General features: G+C 37.1%; 1 protein-coding gene across 1 annotated transcript in view; it reads left to right on the forward strand.

Annotated features, from left to right (window-relative positions):
* LOC139689614 (trace amine-associated receptor 8b) overlaps positions 1-18,728 on the forward strand; it is a 399,431-nt gene that overhangs the window by 184,388 nt on the left and 196,315 nt on the right. Inside the window, exon 4 of the mRNA XM_071586785.1 lies at positions 15,017-15,280. Coding sequence (XP_071442886.1) covers positions 15,017-15,280 — 264 coding nt within the window. The remainder of the gene's footprint in view (positions 1-15,016; positions 15,281-18,728) is intronic.

Here is an 18,728-nt window from a genome sequence, read left to right on the forward strand (position 1 = left end):
AGGGATCTGTAAAAGGGAGATAGTATTTAAAGTGTTAGCTTTTGTCCATAACAGAGCTGTAAATTGTGAGGGGAAAAAAGCATGAATACATAATTTTTGGAGGAGAAAAATTTTATCGCCGTTGTGTGACAAACAAATGTATTGGAAGGCTTCCTTGTGCTCCAAAGTAAAATACCATGAACTATGTTATTCAAACAAGTCTAATATAAAGTATCAGAGTCTCCAGAGCCCACAACTTGCTAGATAGAATTTCCAAAAAGTTTGCGACATTTTGTTCGTACTCTTTTATCGAAGAGTTTCATGCATCAGATAACGTTCAATTTAAATTTAATCAATTTAAAAATGTTCTATGAGATGAAGTAATTTGCCCTTCATATCTGACAGGTACCGTTAGGTAACTTTAAAATAAAAGCTCCTTGGATACGCTTTTTTAATATTTAAGAGAAATAGTATTTTAATCAAAACTTTCTTTGCATAGCAACTAATTATGGATCAAAATGACTATAAAAAATCCTTAGCCACAAAGACTCGGGGTATAGTCATGGGACGTCAATGGTTCATTCCCTTAATCCATTAATATCCATTAATCCACTGATCCATTCCTAGCATTCAACAGAAGAAAGGAAAAGAATAATAAACCCTCGGATAAACTTTAAACAGAAATTTTAAATTATTTTTTTTACAAACTATTCTGTTTTAGTATTATTTTCCAAAACGCGAACATCTGTGTGCTGTCATGGTTGAAATCTTGTATTTGTTAGCCTCACATTATACGTATGAACTTACGTACCTCCCTCTCATGTTTGCAAATAAATTGTATTCGCAGGAGCAACTGACTCGTATTCGAAGAAGGAGCATCTGCGATGTTTGAAAACTATATTACATGTCGCGCGTATATAGGAAAGTATATTGATATACTTGGAATGATTAAATTGCGTGAAAAGCGATGTAATTCATCTCTAATATCCAATTTTATATGCAAAGACGCCCAACTTGGTTTATCCAGGATGTATACCCTAAGCTATTGCCCTTATCCTGCAAACATTGACCATTCAGAGAAGTTCACATTTTGACGCTCCTCTCTTTAGTAGCCGTAACATTTGTCCTCCAGAGTAATTGTATAAATATACATAAAACTTGTACAGCAACAAACAATATAAGAATACATAAAAAAACACTCACAAGTTATTTCTTGATAATTTCGACGGAATTAAGCTCCGTCTTCATCGTAGTTCAATTCCTTAATATAGTGTCCTTTTTATGTGTTCTTATATTGTTTGTTACTGTACCAGTTTTTTATTCAACACTTCCGTGTTACTTTGACGAAATCATCTATATATATATATACATATATATATATATATATATACACACACACACACGAGGGTCATCCGGAAAGTAGTACCCGTTCGTGCCGCATGAAGTGCTGACGACGCGAGTAGCCGCTGGACGAGGTCAGATAGCTTCAGTGGCTTCACAATTGATGACATCTGTGAGCATTTTCCCAATGTTTCTCGAACAATTGTTCATGAAATTGTTAAACACCATCTGCATTATGCAAAAATTTGTGCAAGATGGGTCCCTCGCGTATCTCAATGAGCTGGCGGCGTAGGACTATGCAGCAGGAATACAGAAACTTGTCACACGTTATGACAAATGCCTTAATTTGCTTGGAGATTATGTTGAGAAGTAGTTTAAAGTATCCTCTTTCAAATAAAATTTTTTATGTTTGTTAATATTTACTTTTGTGTCTTTATTTCACGAACGGGTACTACTTTCCGGATGACCCTCGTGTGTGTGTGTGTATATATATATATATATATATATATATATATATATATATATACATATATATATACATATACATATACATATACATATACATATACATATACATATACATATACATATACATATACATATACATATACATATACATATACATATACATATACATATACATATACATATACATATACATATATATATACATATACATATACATATATATATACATATATATATATATATATACATATATATATATAGAGAGACTCTCTTGAAGAAGGCCTCTTAGAGGGCCTAAAGCTCGAACAATTTACCGTGTGAGTGTCCTTTTAAATGTTGCTATTCTATTCTATTTGTGTTATATTTTATATATATACATATATATATGTATATATATATATATATATATATATATATATGTACACATATATACATAAATGCACACACACAAACACAAGGGTGCTTCAATAAGTACCCGTGTTATTCATGAAGAAACCATTTTTTCAAAAACATTTTTTTTCAACATAGTCTCCTATTAGAAAGATACACTTCTCCCAACGTTCTGGCCATTTTTTTAACCCCTACAAAAAAAAATAGGATTTGTCGAACTCCCCAAAATACTCCTCTGTCTCGGCGATAACTTCCTCGTTTGCGGTAATTTTTTTCCCGCGAGCCATTTCTTCATGTTAGGGAATAAGAAAAGTCGCAGGGAGCCAGATCGGGTGGATGCGGGGGGTGCGGCAGCAATTCATGACGTAGTTCATGTAGTTATTGAAGTTGAAAGCCGGATCAGCTTGTTGTCCAACTTGAGCAATCGCAGCACTCATCGAGCGACAATTTCATTTTTCAATTTTTCAACGCCAACTTATCATGTAAAATATTAATCGTCGGTCCGGTCGACACACCCAAGGCCTCTGCCTTTCTTTCGTTCGTCGATCAGCGAGAATTATGGCGTGGACTTTTTGAATGATTTCCTCGGTAACCACGTCAGCTGGGCGTCCTGGTCGCTCCTCATCAAAAACAGATGTTCGCCTACGTTTAAATTCGTTGAACAAATATCTAACTGTGGTCATAGTTGGCGAAGTGTCCCCATAAACAGCATCCAACTTTACTTTTATCTCCTCGCATTTTTTCCATGCAAAAAAAAGAATGACCGGACAATGCTGCTCTTTTTCCATCTTAGCGAGAATCACGAAACAACGTCTTACTCGATGGTCTTACTAGCTTCTATCTTAAAATCGTTATGCCTCGACTATTTGAACAAGGCTCATTATTTATCAGCTAAAATGCTAAAGTTTAGCTATTAGCTAAAAATCTACCAAGATCCCATCACCACCCAAAGAGTATTAACCTCCTCAAATATCCTACCTTTAGGTGTTGCAGTATTCTTTTAATAATGTCTGACGATTACTGGGCCTAAAATTAAAGAGAGAGTTCAGTTTCAGTAAAATTGTTTTTGGACCTAAGAAGGGAATTCCATGTATCTCCGAACTGGCTTAGCTAGGTGGTTGGGGTGGCTGAATGTTTGTAAAAGAAAGAAATAAATTAAAGGTACTTTTGTTTTTACTGTACTTCGTGAGCTAATACCAAAATACCTCTACAAATCATTTAAGAGCAAGTCGGCTTTTCAAAATAAGGCATCCCATACCGACCCGTTTTTTTTGCTTTATTTTATACACAGACTCATATTATTGCACGCTTCCTTTCCTAATTCAGCCTGTAAGCTTTGGACTTTCCTACCCCCTGATCTTAAACATGTGTGGGTTCTACGAGGGTTGCTATTTAAATGTTGAATCATGATAACACTAAGTGCTTTAGACGCCATCTGACGTTTCCATCTAAACGTTTGACCCAATTAACGCTAATTTTGTTGGAACATTTTTTCGTTTGATCATAACTTGTGTTGTTTACAGTAGTTCGAAAATTTTGTCCCAGTGAAAAAATGGAAGGAACCTAGAGCAGATGTCATCCACCTTGAATTTTGATTTCTGGACCTGGCAATAATGATCGCAACTCTATATTCTATTATTATATGTAACCCATTTTAAAGAAAAAGAAATAAACTAAGGTTGTCAATAACTTCTGAAAGAGTAACTGATGAACTTTCGCTATTTTCTCAGCCGAAGGCAGTTAATCTTGTGATATTGAATTCAAATATTCATAATATATGTTAGTATACAGTTTAAGATGGGTCGCGATAGTCTAGAGATAGTGTATTTAATTGACCAGAGGACCTGCATTCGATTCCCGGGTAAGTCTCTTTGGACAACCTCAGCTCCACCTAAGCTGTGTGATTTTTTGGGTACGAGATCTCCCTGGGAAATCATAACCTGCACAGGGAAAGGAATGAACCCCCATACCCTGATGGGTGAATTTTACACGCCGTCAGGTTTATTACTGGGTGAATTATACCCAATCCCCTTTCGGGTTGATTACTGTTTTTATGGTTTTTAATGCAGGTTAAGTTATGATTTGGAATTACACAAACTTAAAAGCCCTCCATTTCCAAGCCTCGGCTAACAACAAAAAATCTAATTATCACGCCACATTATATTGTATTGCCAGTAAATATTTTCTGCATCAACCTTATCTATCTTCTTTGGATTTTCTTCCAGCGATAATTTCTCTTCCTTCATCATATGTAGTTATTTTTTCTGCTTCTCTTTCGGTCAATTATAACTTTTCCATCCTTCTCCTAGTCCTCTTTGTATCTATTTATCTAGTCTACGTCTCAAAATCCGTTAGTCTAAGCCTATCATCTTACTTTAATGAACAAATTTTCTGCGAAGTGCAAAACCACTCTCCATGTCAAAGTTTTAATGAGCATTTGCTTAATATACTTACTCAACGTACCTGTCATCAACTCCTTCATCCTTTTCAAATCTTATTTGCTTAACTCAATTATTCTTCCTATTCCGATCAAGTTGGTCCACACTTTATGGATAGGTAAACTATTTCACAGTTCTAGTTTATGAACTCCTATTTTAAGTTTTAACTTAGCCTTCCATCTTCTGGGAAACCTTTTAACTTTTGTTTTGTTTACGTATTCTTAATTCCATTCCCATCTCATTGATTTTCAAATGCACTCAGCATCGGCTGTAACCGTTTGATTAAAAGGTTGACTCAAGCTTGATTATCCGAAAACCTAATTGATTTAATGGATGTGTCATCTACATTTACTCCTACATATTTATACCTACATTCCTATGACTCAACTAACGACACCTTCGCAGGTATTCAACATTGAGGGTATATTGGGAATTCCTGTTTTATTTCTCTTCCTTGCATTGTCAATATCAATTCTTATTTCCTGCAGAATCTCCTGATCATCCTGATATAATGTATAGGTTGCAAATAAGTTACCTATGCATTCAAAATACCCCTATCTTCTGCGATAAATTCAATAATTCTGCCCGGTAGATACTCTTAGATATCTTGTCAAAATCAAAGAAACAGGCATATACATCCTGATTGTACTCTATTTTCCTCTCTATTGGTGACCTAATTACTGCTATAGCATCTTTCGTGCTTCTGACCTTCCTGAACCCAAACTGATGTTCCGCAAATAATCATTAGCCCCCCTCTTTCTCCTTTTTAATTATGATACGTGTAAGTTACTCGTTGAAACTCTTTCTTCTGCATATCCCTAAATCCTGAAGTAATGTTCCAGGGATGTTATCTATTCCCTCGGAGATTTTTTTCCATCACTGTCCATTCTATCTTGCGTCCACGTATACCTGGACCTTAATATACTTATTTACGTCCTTAACACAGGATCAAAAACTTTCCATTGTTATATGATTTTCACCTTCCTGAACAGCTTACCCATTTTGACCGCCTTATTCTCCCCTTATTATCACAATTGAATGTTCCACACTTCTTTCGATCAAATCTTTTTTCGCCGTCGTATGTTATTCAATTGCTTAATCGGGGATTTTTTTAAATATAGGTGCGTTTGGTAATTAAAAATAGAATTTTTATATTAAATTCTCATTGTCAATCTCTATAATTCCAGTGGTTGCCAGTAAATCATCATCATAGTAGTGTTTATCCTAAAATCTTCGGATTAAAAATTGAAGAAGCGCTCCTTTGCCTTCCTCAATAGCGTATTTAAAAGGGCACCACCATTCAAATGGCCGCCCCACAGCAGTCAGACGCCGCTGCAGTCTTCGGATTGTTGAATAGAGGCTGCATGCACTACCTTTTGTCTGTGTCCAATCTTTCGACCTCTGTGGCATGGTTGACCCTCCCGGGAGTAATCACTATTTCTCCCAACATCATAGCTACAGATACAGTGGTAATTAGAACCCCCAAGCTCTCCACCACATTAAGGGTGTAGTTCTTTGGAAGTGGTCTTTTTATGTCTCATTTATACAATATTATTATAATTCTAACTTAAATCTATTCATTTCACTCTCTCTTCTAAGTTTTATCATGTGAGATATGTCAGTATAATTAATTATCAAGAGACGCATCTTAGTCTTTTACACGTTTCCCAATTTGTTAGGTCAACTTAGGCTACATTTCGGTACTCACAAGTAGTGCAAATTGCATAACACATAGGATACCAATCTTCTTCCAGAAAATTCTGTACATTCATTGAAAATAATGCATATTCCTTCCTGAAAGAGAACTTTTGCCTCATGTTCCAGTTATTGTGACTACCATTATTACTAAATACATGCCCCAAACGGAATTCCAACTAGGGACCTTTAGTTTGGGTAACTGTAGTCTATGGACGAAATAATCCTTCCGATCTTGTACATGCATATGTGATAAATTAAAGAAGGTACATGTAGAAAGTAAAAAGTAAGTTGCTAAACACGAATAAAGTTATTATTCCTTAGGCTTTCATAAACCGCTATTTAATCTATGTTTTACATTATATTGCCTGTATCTATCTTGTACGTAAAAGACTTCACTTGTGCAAAGATTAAACCATTAAAATGTAATTCATTTCTTTAATTCTTTCATCTATATGTACCTTTGGCGTAGAAGGCAATGGGTATACTATATATCTACATGGTTTCATTGGAATAGCTCTTGTGGAGAGTAAATATTCAATCTGATAAATGGATTGACAGTGTTGCTGTATATCATATTTTAAATTTCCATTCATACTTGGCGTATCAATTATTTACCCGTGAATGAATGTGTTTACTTGTTACCAAATAAGTAACTCGGACAACTTCCCAGCAGATACGTCCGGCTAGGTTCCCTCAAGTTCTTCCATCCATTTGATGTTTTTCTTTTTTTCCATCTCCAGCCCTAATTCTTCATTTTCTCTCGACGACTCTCAGACATCCGAGCAATCTCGATCCATCTCCATTTCTCGTTGTCATTCACTCTCAACTCTCCCTCTCTCTCCATCAGTCTGTTCGTAGGAAAATTGCCAGTGAAAAGATATGGCAGAGGGAATGGTATGGGAATCAAAAATAATCTTTCTGTGGGATCGTTTTGTTTTTTGTTGAGAGAATTTTCCAGTGCAATTGGGAAGTTTGCGTGCCTATCCTTTGCCATATTCCAATGCATTTATTTTTTTTAATTTACCAACGTCGGAGTTTTCCTCAAGTGGAAAGATACGAGGGCTAATTTAGGCTTACTGCCGTATAAATTCTGCTATCAAAGTTAAGAACTGTATGAATTATCTGCATTTATAGTTTTTATGGCAATTGTATTGTGTTACAGTTATTATGATTGACTGTACCAATTTCATAATTTTCCATAAACTGTACTGTAATTATTACAAATTCTCTCAATTTAGAGTGAATGATGAGAAGGATCGTTCATGTTCAATGAATAGATTTGTTACAAGCATTTCGAATGTTCATCCAAAATTACCTTTCTTTCACTTTTTTGAATTCTACCTTATCTTCCACATATCTGTCACGCCTTAACACCCAATGCTATGCTCCCTAACCTATGTTATAATGGCACTAAAACTATCTTTAGAATTCCTACCCAAGTGCAATCATTTTCGATAAAAAAATCTTCCGATAAGGTGTCTAATTATAAGTCTACGTCCTTTTAGCAGTCTAATGACCAGAATTTTGAGTATTTTAGAAGTAAAGTCGTTTAAAAAGGATAAAATATTTCTGTATGAACAAAAGGAATGTGTGCATGTATAGTCGTGCTTATACAAAGTCACTCTGTACTTACATGTATACTCGTCTGATAGTCCAGTGGCTGAGCACAAAATACGATAATTTATTGCGTTTCACTGAATTAAAAAAGGGGGGAAATAATGAGGTAGAATGTATTTCGCGGTAATCGCTCCCACTATCTTCTAATAGTAGTGGTTAGTAGTAGCTTACCAATTGGAATTAGGCGTCTGATGACCTTAGAGAAACAATAGGTATTATGATGGAACCTTTTTTTATTTTTTTTATTTATATATACCCTGCAAGCCATCGCCAGGGTGTGTCTCAGGGGGTGAAGACTTGCCAGAATAATTTTACCCGAACATGACCCTATCGCGGTCGAACAATTTTATCATTATCCCCTATCGTTCGTGGAAAAAATGGCATCTTAAATGTATCCGTTCTACGCTAAATCTCTCTAATTTTATTAGCGTGATCTCTCCTACTGTATTAAAATTTCATACTGTAAAAACCATTTACCCAGACCGGAATTTGAACCCGGATCTCTCGTTGGCCGACTGAATGCTTTATCCAGTTAAGCTACCGAGGCGTTCCATTACGCTCCGAAACTTTAGGGACTTGAAAGGAACAAGATATTGGTAGTAGATAAGGGAAGGCGACGGGCAACTAAGGTCATTTGCGAACAAGTGTTTATGGCGAAATAAAGTACATAACATGTCATAGATATTCATAATCGTATGCGTTGCGCCATAGTTCAAAAGGATAAAGCTATATGAGTTCTTCAACAAAATTTGGCTCAACTCGCACGACTACGAATACTTAAGGCATTGTATATATGGTATTTATTTCTGTCATCTTGTTCCTTTAAATTATCCAAAACTTCGGAGTGTAAGCAAACCCATCGGTGGATTGACGGACTTAAGCACTAGACGAGATATTGAGGGAACTGAGTTCAAATCCCGTCAAGGTGAATGATTTTTGCAGTTCGAAATTGTTGCATTGTAATGCTCATTAGCGGAATAATCCGTCGAAATTTACTGTCGCGGTATCTTCTAAATTCCTTTAATTTGTTAATAGATATAATTTTGATACTCCTCGGCATATAGCACTCGTACTGTACACTTGTTAGCATAAAACTGAACGTATGTCCGTCCTGTCCTACTAAATACCTTTTCTTTTCCTTCTTTAACGCCACTCAGCGAGCATTCTCCCTTTTTTTCATAGTCTTCCACACCCAGATTTCTCACGGTACTACTAAAGAACTTCTCTCCTCTCCTCTTTCTCATCAGTTCGTTTTTCACCTTTTGTTTCCAAAATACTTTTTCCTTAACCAAACCCATGATGCTAGAAATCGTTCTTTGCGTATTTATGTAGAGTACTTACCATCAACTCCATCTCCTTTTCATTGTTTTAATTCTTAACGTGATTCTTGTCCAAATGTATGTACAAATTTATTTTTGAAATAGGTACTATTTTTACTGATGTATCTAATTCCCTATACTCTATTTAACTTCCCATTAATTAAAAGTTTTTAATTTTTGCTTTGTTTAGATTTCTCTTCACTCCATATCTCTTTTAGTGTCTCTTTAATACGCTCAGCGATGACTCCAATGCTTTTGTCGACTGGTCAAAAAAAAGTTTCATCATCCGCAAAAAAACTTAGTTTATTAGCCCTTCGTCGGCTTTTATTCCAGCTTTCTCCCCTTTTCATGCTTCTCTGACAATTTCTTCGGTGAATAAATTCAAAAGAATGGGTGAAAACCGGTAATCCTATCTCATTCAACTGTCAATCACTTTTCATTCAAATTCTCAAGCCGATGTAATCTGAGTCGCATACATGTTTTAAATGTTTCCTACACTCAAGTATTATAATTTATTCTTGAGTATGTTAGCCTAATGTGTATGAAGTCAGTGATCCATTTTACTCTGTCGTGCACTTCCATTTCAAAATTTAAAGAAATATATTCATAATAATTTATACTAATGTACCATGTCATTCTCAATGCTGGGAAAGAATCACACATACATCTCCCTTCTCTGAACACTGACTGATCACCCATAATTATTAGATTCAATTTTCTCAGTTTTTTACCGTGTATTCACTGATGCAAAGGGAAACGTATGGTTTAAAGTTTTTATAACCTGGTCATCTTCATTTATTTATGAAAATAAGAATTTTTATTAACCTACAGACGTCTTCGGGCCTACCTCTTTCAAATTAAACCGTAACCCCCTCACCCCTTACCCTCTCCTCTTGGTGCTGCTCCCCCTGCCACACACCTTTTTGGTGGCTCGTAGGGTATTGATGTAGATGAATAAATGCTGCTAATAAACCCATAATAATCTTTATCTCCCTTTTTTCTAACATTTGAGTAAACTTTTGTAGACGTTTTCCATTTCTCTTGAATTGGAATAATAATAATATGAAATTTTATAATTCCAACGACCTGGGCAATTCAGGGTCTCCAAAACGCGAAATTACCCTTTTTTAAATTTTCGCCTTCATACTTACTTAAATTATTTTATTTACAAGTTTATATTTAATTTACGTATAGTTTTCAAACTTCTTTATTGCTCCGATCCTTTATTACATATAGTTTTAAACCTTGTGGAAATTTTCTCATTTTAAAGTTTTGAAAATATAAGATATCATTATCGAGAAAGAGATCGATAAAAACAAGTAATACCTTTCAATTACAGTTAAAGCGCTAGACGAAAAGAAAATTTAGCTTGTTTTTAGTGCAAAAGATCTTTTGCCTGATTATTCTTTTGGCATCGGTTGAGCAAATATTTTTCAATCCTCTCACAGACACACTGACCAAATTTATTTTTCCAGCCAGAGAAACGCTGAATGAGAAAAAGAAGCGATGTGTAATCATCACCCCGGATTTACTCCCGGCGGATTCTGCACGTTCAAGCAAACAAAATGGGGAAAATCTCATTCGGAAGAACTTCCCGTAATTCCACCCATTTTTTTCCCTCTCTCTCCCGTATACCCCTTTTGGTTTTCATTCCGCCAGACGTCTCCCTTTTATTCAGCGAGAGATTAGTATCGTGAGGCATAGGGAGCGTACATTGCGGAGGGGGGGAGGAAGGAGGAGGGTAGAGAGGGAAGAGTAAGAGAGGGAGGCACTGAGAGATGTGTCGGTGGAGTATGTGCAAGGATGCAAAGCGGGCAATCACCCCCTCTCTCCTCCGTCAAGGCGGATCCATTTGCGGTGGCTCTTGCATGAGTTCTCCTCCTTAGTGCCTACTGCCAGATCGCTCGTTCGACAAGGGCGATGAGACAAATGACGAGAGGGAATCCCTGATATACCACCACACTTCCCCTCCATCCCGTTCTCACCCTCTTTCCTTGCCATTCCCCCCTCCTCCTTCGAGTATCTCGTGTCTTGGGTGAAGATCGTACGATAATACTGGATCGCGCTCCCTTGCGTGGAGTCTAGTGGGATGGGCCAGAAGGGTGAAATGAGGAAGTTTATCTGGGCGAAGATGAGAATCGGGCTTTTTCCTTTTTCCCACTCTTTCTCTCTCTCTCTCATTTTCACCCTCCCAGCAGAGGGGCCGTAAAGAAGCAGGGTGGAAATAGGCGTCGCCTTTTATTTCCTCCGGAATCCAGAGCCGTTTCGGGGAGAACACCTCCTCGTTCCCACTTCCCTCCTCCTCGTCCCCATCCTTTCTCAACCGTACTCTTCCCATCACACCCCACCGAACTCATTCACCCTACCCCTCCCATCTTGCTCCATCAATCTCCATTGGTCACCCCTTATCCCCGTTTTTTTTCTTTCCTTCCCGATCGCAAATCGACCGCACGTTTCCGCTGTTCATGACTGAAAATCCGGAATTCTAAAAATTGTGTGGAAATTAAAGTCTATGCCGAGCAGAACGGTCGGTTGCTAATAATCCTCCGGGAGGGAATACTGTTCTCGGGGTGTACTCACGGAAACGACATAAAGCACCGAAGGTCTCCGACGGTGCGTTAAATATTGGCTTCATTTAGTTCAAGCGGAAATGAGCAGCCTCCCCATTCCCCAAACAGAATCGATAAGATTCGCTCCGTTTTCGGAATGCTTTGTTGGGCTTTCAATGTCGTTTCCAAGGCAAATCCATAATTCCGAATTTTTTGGCACATTATCTGAATGATCATTCGCCATGTAACCCGTTGCGAGAGAAAATGAAATGGGGGGATCTTTTAAATATAATATCACTTTGCATTCGAATCCGGTTTGCTATCTAAGACTGGTAATGATGAAGTACCTATTTTAACATTTAGCACATGATATTCTGATAAAGTCAAGTTCATTTTTTTTAACTTTGAGACAACTCAGTAGTTGATTGATTCTAAACGCTATTTTTCTTCTGGCTATGGAGTTAAGTTGTTACGAGAACATCAATTAAAAATCTCTGCACCTCTACGTATCTCTAGGAAGCTTGGGTAAAAAATATGTTAATTATCGAATCTGATGGATAATATGAACGCTTGATTTGATATTTTTTCTATTTTTAAATGATTTTCCTTTCGTATGAATTTTTGATATTTGAATGCATTTTATTTCGAAATTTTACTACATTCAATGTGAAACGTTTGGGTTTATAAATCATAAGTTTTTCACCACGAGAAGGAGAAAATAAGTTTCAAGGCAATCTATAGTTTGATATATGTCTGCACGCATCAGTTTTTCAATCCGGTCGTTGAAAACAGGCCTTCAAAGGTTGCTCATTTCAGGTTGAAGTTATACCTAGTACTGTTTTATATATACCGGTACATTTCTCACTCCCCTGCTGCTACATCATTTTGAATACTCGTTTAGTTTAAATATTTATCGTTTGGCCTGCCTCGTTGGAGCTTAATTTCTATTTACACTTCTGAAAGCATTGAAATGCTTTGCCTCTTTTTGTGAACAAGACGTGTCTTCCGGTTATACGTCTAAATTATCTCTCCACTCTACGTCTGTACCAGGATAGCTCATACACTGGTTCATTTGATCAATTTACCTCTTCATAATAGGTGTTTAGAAGATTTTAAATCTGGCTGGAACACCCATTATCTACAATTTGCCCTCATCTGTGGGGATATTATTCCAAGAATCTATTTTACCCCTGACATACTCTTGTGCGGACATAAATTTGTAACATTTCCTGCATTGAGAATATGCTTCCCCATTCCAAACGTTTCTCTCCTATTTTTCTCTTTTTCGCCTTCTAATACTGTGTTTCAGTTGTCCATTGTGAATAGGTTCTCTTATCCCTTTCCCAAGTTCAGCAGTTCTAGGTTTGGTGGCTTTTAACAGACGCTTATTCACCATTTGGGACGTTTTGACCGAAGGTTTTGCATCCATTGCAGGCATCATCGTCATTTATCCTGATGATGTGGCCCGCAAAGCACACCAAAGTTTGGACCAAAACATCCCTAATGACGTCGCAGAGGACCATAATAAACACTGCAAAAGATTACGTTCAAAACAACAGTTCTAGTTGTATTATAATATATGTATGTACACTCCTGTATGGTTGGATCTTGGCATATAGACCAGCACTATCATAATCTTCGTAGGTTAACCTTTTCTCTCGATCCTTGATGGCGTCCTTTCGTTAAAGTGTCAACACGCCTTCACTCTACTTTCCCATCTTCATTGAGATGCCTACTCCGGCTACGTGCATTTTGGTCATCTTCTTTAGTGTATCGGGTACAATTCCACTGAATTCACCAGCCTGATCAATATTATCTCGAAGAATCTGAGTGTGTCCATGCCCATTCTTGCCATATCCATCTCCATTTTTCCACTTTCCTCGAACTTTTGAAGAAATAATTTTGCATATTCCTATCACTTGTATTAAAATGTAATTTTAGAAGTTCCTCTCTGATTAGTCCATAGACAGGCGTTTTTTTTGAAAACTCGTTTGCCTCAGAGTATTTAATTAGGGGTTAATTCTACCTCGTCGTGTATGTAAACGCAAGATTGCTTCCTCTAGAGAACCTGATTTAATAGATTCTAATTGGCTTCCGCAGGTATTTACCTACTGTAATTCACTACAGACGTATCGTATAGCGGTTCCCGTGATATTCTCTCTCGGCCACGTCAGTGAGGGTAATACCGGATTAATACCAACATTAACTATTAATTTCTTCTGTTCGCACTGCTGCAATTCATCACTGGAACGCTCCTTTGCTTCAAATACTTTCATTTGTCTTGATATGAAAATTTATAAAATAACATGTTACGAAATTTTAATCAATTTGTAAGTCGCTGGAAAATTTTGTTTGGAAAATCTTTCCCTAAACTATTTCTGATCCGCTTATGGTAGGTTGGCCTGCGATTTTTTTTCGTAATGTATCTTTAACATTACGTACCACAATTTTTACAACCATTTATTTTGTAAAACATCGCATGCATGCTTGAGAATGAGCAATCTGGCAAATTAATTTAAGTAGAATATTTTTTTCGTGATTAATTTAAGATATGTAATTTGTTGGTTGAATGTGTAAGAGCTGCATCTATAAAGTTGTCCCTTTATTGTTCTTTGTAAAATTATAATCAAATTCAGTATTTTGAATGATTGTTCAAATGCTAATAAGTAATTGTTTCTCATTAAGGTATTGAACTTCAGTATCGCTATTTTTCATAACTTCTCTAAGATAATATAATGCTTGTAAAGAGTCAACAACGATTACGTGGATTTGACATCTGGAATAAATTCAAGATATTGAATATCTCCGTTCTTATTATTTAATTTTCCAATGCATTAAACATATGTTTTACTTTAAATCCACGGAGTTTCTATTAATGTTTTTAAAAGGATTATGATTAGCATCAATTAATTACGAGTTTTTAATGATTGAGTCTTTTACATTTTTATGAATAATTATAATTGCTTTCATTTTTTTCTTCGCACAAAAGTAAAAGTTTTCCATCACCAAAGAAATAATTCAATTTTATAACCATTACAAAGATGACCTCTATTTCTAAATATTGGAATAAAATGGCCTAATAATATCGTTTTGTCCACTATGCTATTTGTGACTAGTATAATGCTACGCTACGGCTTTGCCTCGGATACTTGATGCCCCATAACACTACCAGACCGTTCCACTCTCTCTCTCCCACCACACCGCACGGTGTCCGGAGCAGGGCTGCGTGGCCGTGATGAGCATTACGTGGGTGACCTCATTGACCCTGTTCGCGGCCATGGTGCTTCCCCGCGGTGGCAGCGCCACATCCAAGGACGGCACACCGAACCCCGCCGCCATCCGCGGCTACTACTTCAACGGCACGGGACTCCTGGCGTGCGACCCCTTCTTCTCCCGCGCCGCCCTCCGCATCCTCGCCTCCTGCCTTCTCTACTTCCCGACCACCATGGTGCTCATGTACTGCTACGGCTCCGCCTTCCACGCGACCTCTCTTCTGCGGCTGCGGAGGCGGAGGGGGGGCTGGGGTGGAGCGGCCCCCGGGGGGGTATTCGAGGTGTCAACGGCGGCTGCGGCCGCAGCAGCCGTCCCCGGGGCGGCCGCTGTGGGTGCCCCCATCGCATCTTCCGCCTCGCGGCAACAGAACCACCAGCACGCCAATTGCAACAGTTCGGGCGGCGGCCGGTGCGGGGCTGGGGAGTCGGGTAGCGGCGGCGGTGAGGTGTCCAGCGCGTCGGCGGAGGCCCTGACGCCGGACTCGGACGGCAACTCGCACGTGATGAACGTGGAAAAGGTAAGGGAGACAAAGGTTCTTTTCTCTATCAAGTCTGCGATGGTTTAGGCGCATAGTTCCGGTGAATTCTCATGAGCGTCTATGCGCAGAATTTGAGATTCGGCATGGAAGAGTCAAATTTCAAATAACTAACTATAATCTCCGTCTCCAAAAGTTATCTTTCGGTTGATACCCCTATTACATCACTCATACTAATATTTAAGTGTCTGGAACTGAAATAAGGTTGATAAATGGAGCTAAATATCAAATTTTCTATCCATAAAAAGGCATATTTTTCTGCCGTTTTCAGGAAGCGCAATAATGAGTCAAAATTGTAATTTTTTCTATTTTTAGTAGTCTACCGCTTACTGTACTGTAAGCTACAGGTAAGGTTTTCGGGATTTAGTGGTAGCATCGTAGGTCAAAATCGCTCTAAATAAAATGAAGGAGAAAAACGAGCAGATATAAAAACTAAATCTAATGCAGCCAATGCATTGCTTTCTCCATACCTTCAACTAGCTCTTTTTAAAAACATGCACACACACATTTTAGACCCCCTCTTTCCGCTGTAGACGAAGGTCGGCCAATAAGTAATATCAAGAATAATTTCTCCCTTTTTACTGATTGCTTCCAGCTATCATACCATTACGTAAGTGATTAACCTCTACCATAGTCATACGTGTTTGGTTTCGTGCGTACTATTCTGACATTCAATTCTCAGTGCCTTCGATTGCATCCAACCATGCACCTTTCTTCTCAAACCATCCTGCTTGCCCTTGATAATCACAAAAATCAATCGATTACCCTCGCCATGCCAACATTCTCCCCCATTCAACGGACGTCAAGCACCTGAATTTATTCTAAATGCATTAAATCCCGATTTGATTATCACTTATGTTATCTATGGCTTTCTGTATAACTTTAGGGCTACTATTCGGCATCTTCCGAATTCGCCAACATATTAAAATTGTTGGTAAGTATAGGTCTGATTCGGTTTAATGCTGGATTAATTATACCTATTTATCCATGAATACGTTTTTCACCATTGAAACATCGAACTGTCAATGTAAACGATAAATTTTGTTAGACCCTTCACTACGTTAATATATTAAAATGACTATAATTTTATGATAAGATATTCATCAACTTTCCATGTAATGCTACCCAGAGAAAGTAGAGTACAGTGATTTAACAATAACATTTTCACCCAAATGCTCCATCACCTCTTAGTTAATGCCAACAAAAAATTATATATTCAATTCCAAAAACATCTCTATCCGTTGGCTGATTGTCTTACAAGTCATTATCACTATAAGGTTTTCTCTTTCCTTAAGGATACTACTCACGTTCTCTGGAAAATGCAAGAAAAGAAAAATAACATCTCATGAACTTAATGCAAATGATCATGGCTATTACATTAATGTATATGATGTCTTGCATTAATATAATGGCCATGAATGTATAAAAATTGTATAAAATACAATATATATTATACATTGTATGATAAAAAAGATATTAATTAACTATATTACCATTTAATTTAAATACTGAGAAGCTGATATTGATGAGATGGGGATTTTCTTTTTTTGTGTTAGAGATTGGTGTTAGGAAGTTTTCTTTAAGTGTATTTTTTTTTGACTGATTTTATTTTTTATCCCTTGTGATATTCATTGGATTTGAGATGTCATGTTATTTTTCTAAGGCAAGTTTGATTGTAAAACTTGGAACTTGTGTGCCACCTGATATTGTCTATCTGCACATGTGCCTTTTAATAATAATAATTACGGTATATTTCTAAGTGCAATGACGTTTTCCGATGGTACATTATCTGTATGAAGGGATGAGAGTTTTCTGATTTTTGCGGTGTGTAAGACTTGAAAAATATGTCAAAAGGTAAGCCATTAATTTGCACGATGACTGTGTTATTTTTCATGAACTTAGTTGCTATTTATTCCGGTCTTATGAGAACCTGAGCCGACATTTTCTAAGAAATTTAACATATTCGTCGCAATTAATTAGCACGGCCATAGATCTCTGATTATAATGTTTCAGCATTCTCATGAAAATATCGAAATTAGTTCCTTTAATAGCTAATCTGAATTCGATAAAAATCGGCTTAATTTTATTTTTGCTGTCGCTCAAATTAATTAATGTTTGTTTAGTGGCACACAACTTTCCAATGACTAATTCACAACCACTCGTGTCTAAAATGAATGTAACGTTACAAAAGCATACGTCTCCTTAAATTTTATGGCATATTATGGAACTTGGAGATGGAAAGATTCTCATGAATGAAATTATTTCCCCCCACAGCAGCTACGAAAAAAGGAAAAACGCATGTATCTGTCACGCCGTCTTATTTTTTTATCTTTTCTTGTATAGCATTCACATTAAAGAAACTCCCGCGCAGTTTTTGGCCATCAATCAATTTATAAAGTTTCTCTCAGGTCACTGAAATGAATGTGATAAACTATATCACAGATCTCCTCTCAAATAAATTAAAGACGTACATCATTTACTATTGTGTAAGAATGTCAAGGGTCATCGCTTGGGAAGTTAAGACATTCGCTTCTTTTTTGGACTGGGGCTCTCGAGGATATTCGTTCAGTTGGCTCATTTATTTTCCATTCATCTTTGAAAACCAAATAAACAAATAAAAATTAACATTTCTCAAAGGGCTGTTTTTAATTAGAGAAAGCCTTCTCGTGAAACTTTTAAAAGAATCAATTAAACTTTGTCTCTCCCATGTGATCCTCCATGCTAATTAATTTTCTTTGATGGCCCGCTGCGGCTACTCCTTGCGAGTCCTCTCGATGGAGGAGAGAGTTCTTGATGTTCCGCCCGGCGGGAAAAATCTAAACTTCGAGTCTGAACCACAGGGAATGCGTTTTCTTTTTAAAGGAGATTAGCTTGTTGTTTTTAAATCATCGAGGAATTGAACGATTGATTTAGCCAATAAAATGATCGAAGATGAGAAAGACGATTCTAACAGTAGCTCTCAACATGGAATTGATCAATTAAACAAAAAAATTAGAGGAGAATTATTTTAAAAACTTATCTTTTCTAGTGTAATGGGGTCCCATGGGTCCTTTCACCAGCTCAAGGAAGGATAAAAGAGATTTTTTTATGAAGATCGTTAATCCCATCAGTATTCGAAACA

Source organism: Hetaerina americana, unplaced genomic scaffold (assembly GCF_022747635.1).
Source record: "Hetaerina americana unplaced genomic scaffold, ioHetAmer1.1.p SCAF_26, whole genome shotgun sequence".
In the NCBI taxonomy this organism is placed as follows: domain Eukaryota; kingdom Metazoa; phylum Arthropoda; class Insecta; order Odonata; family Calopterygidae; genus Hetaerina; species Hetaerina americana.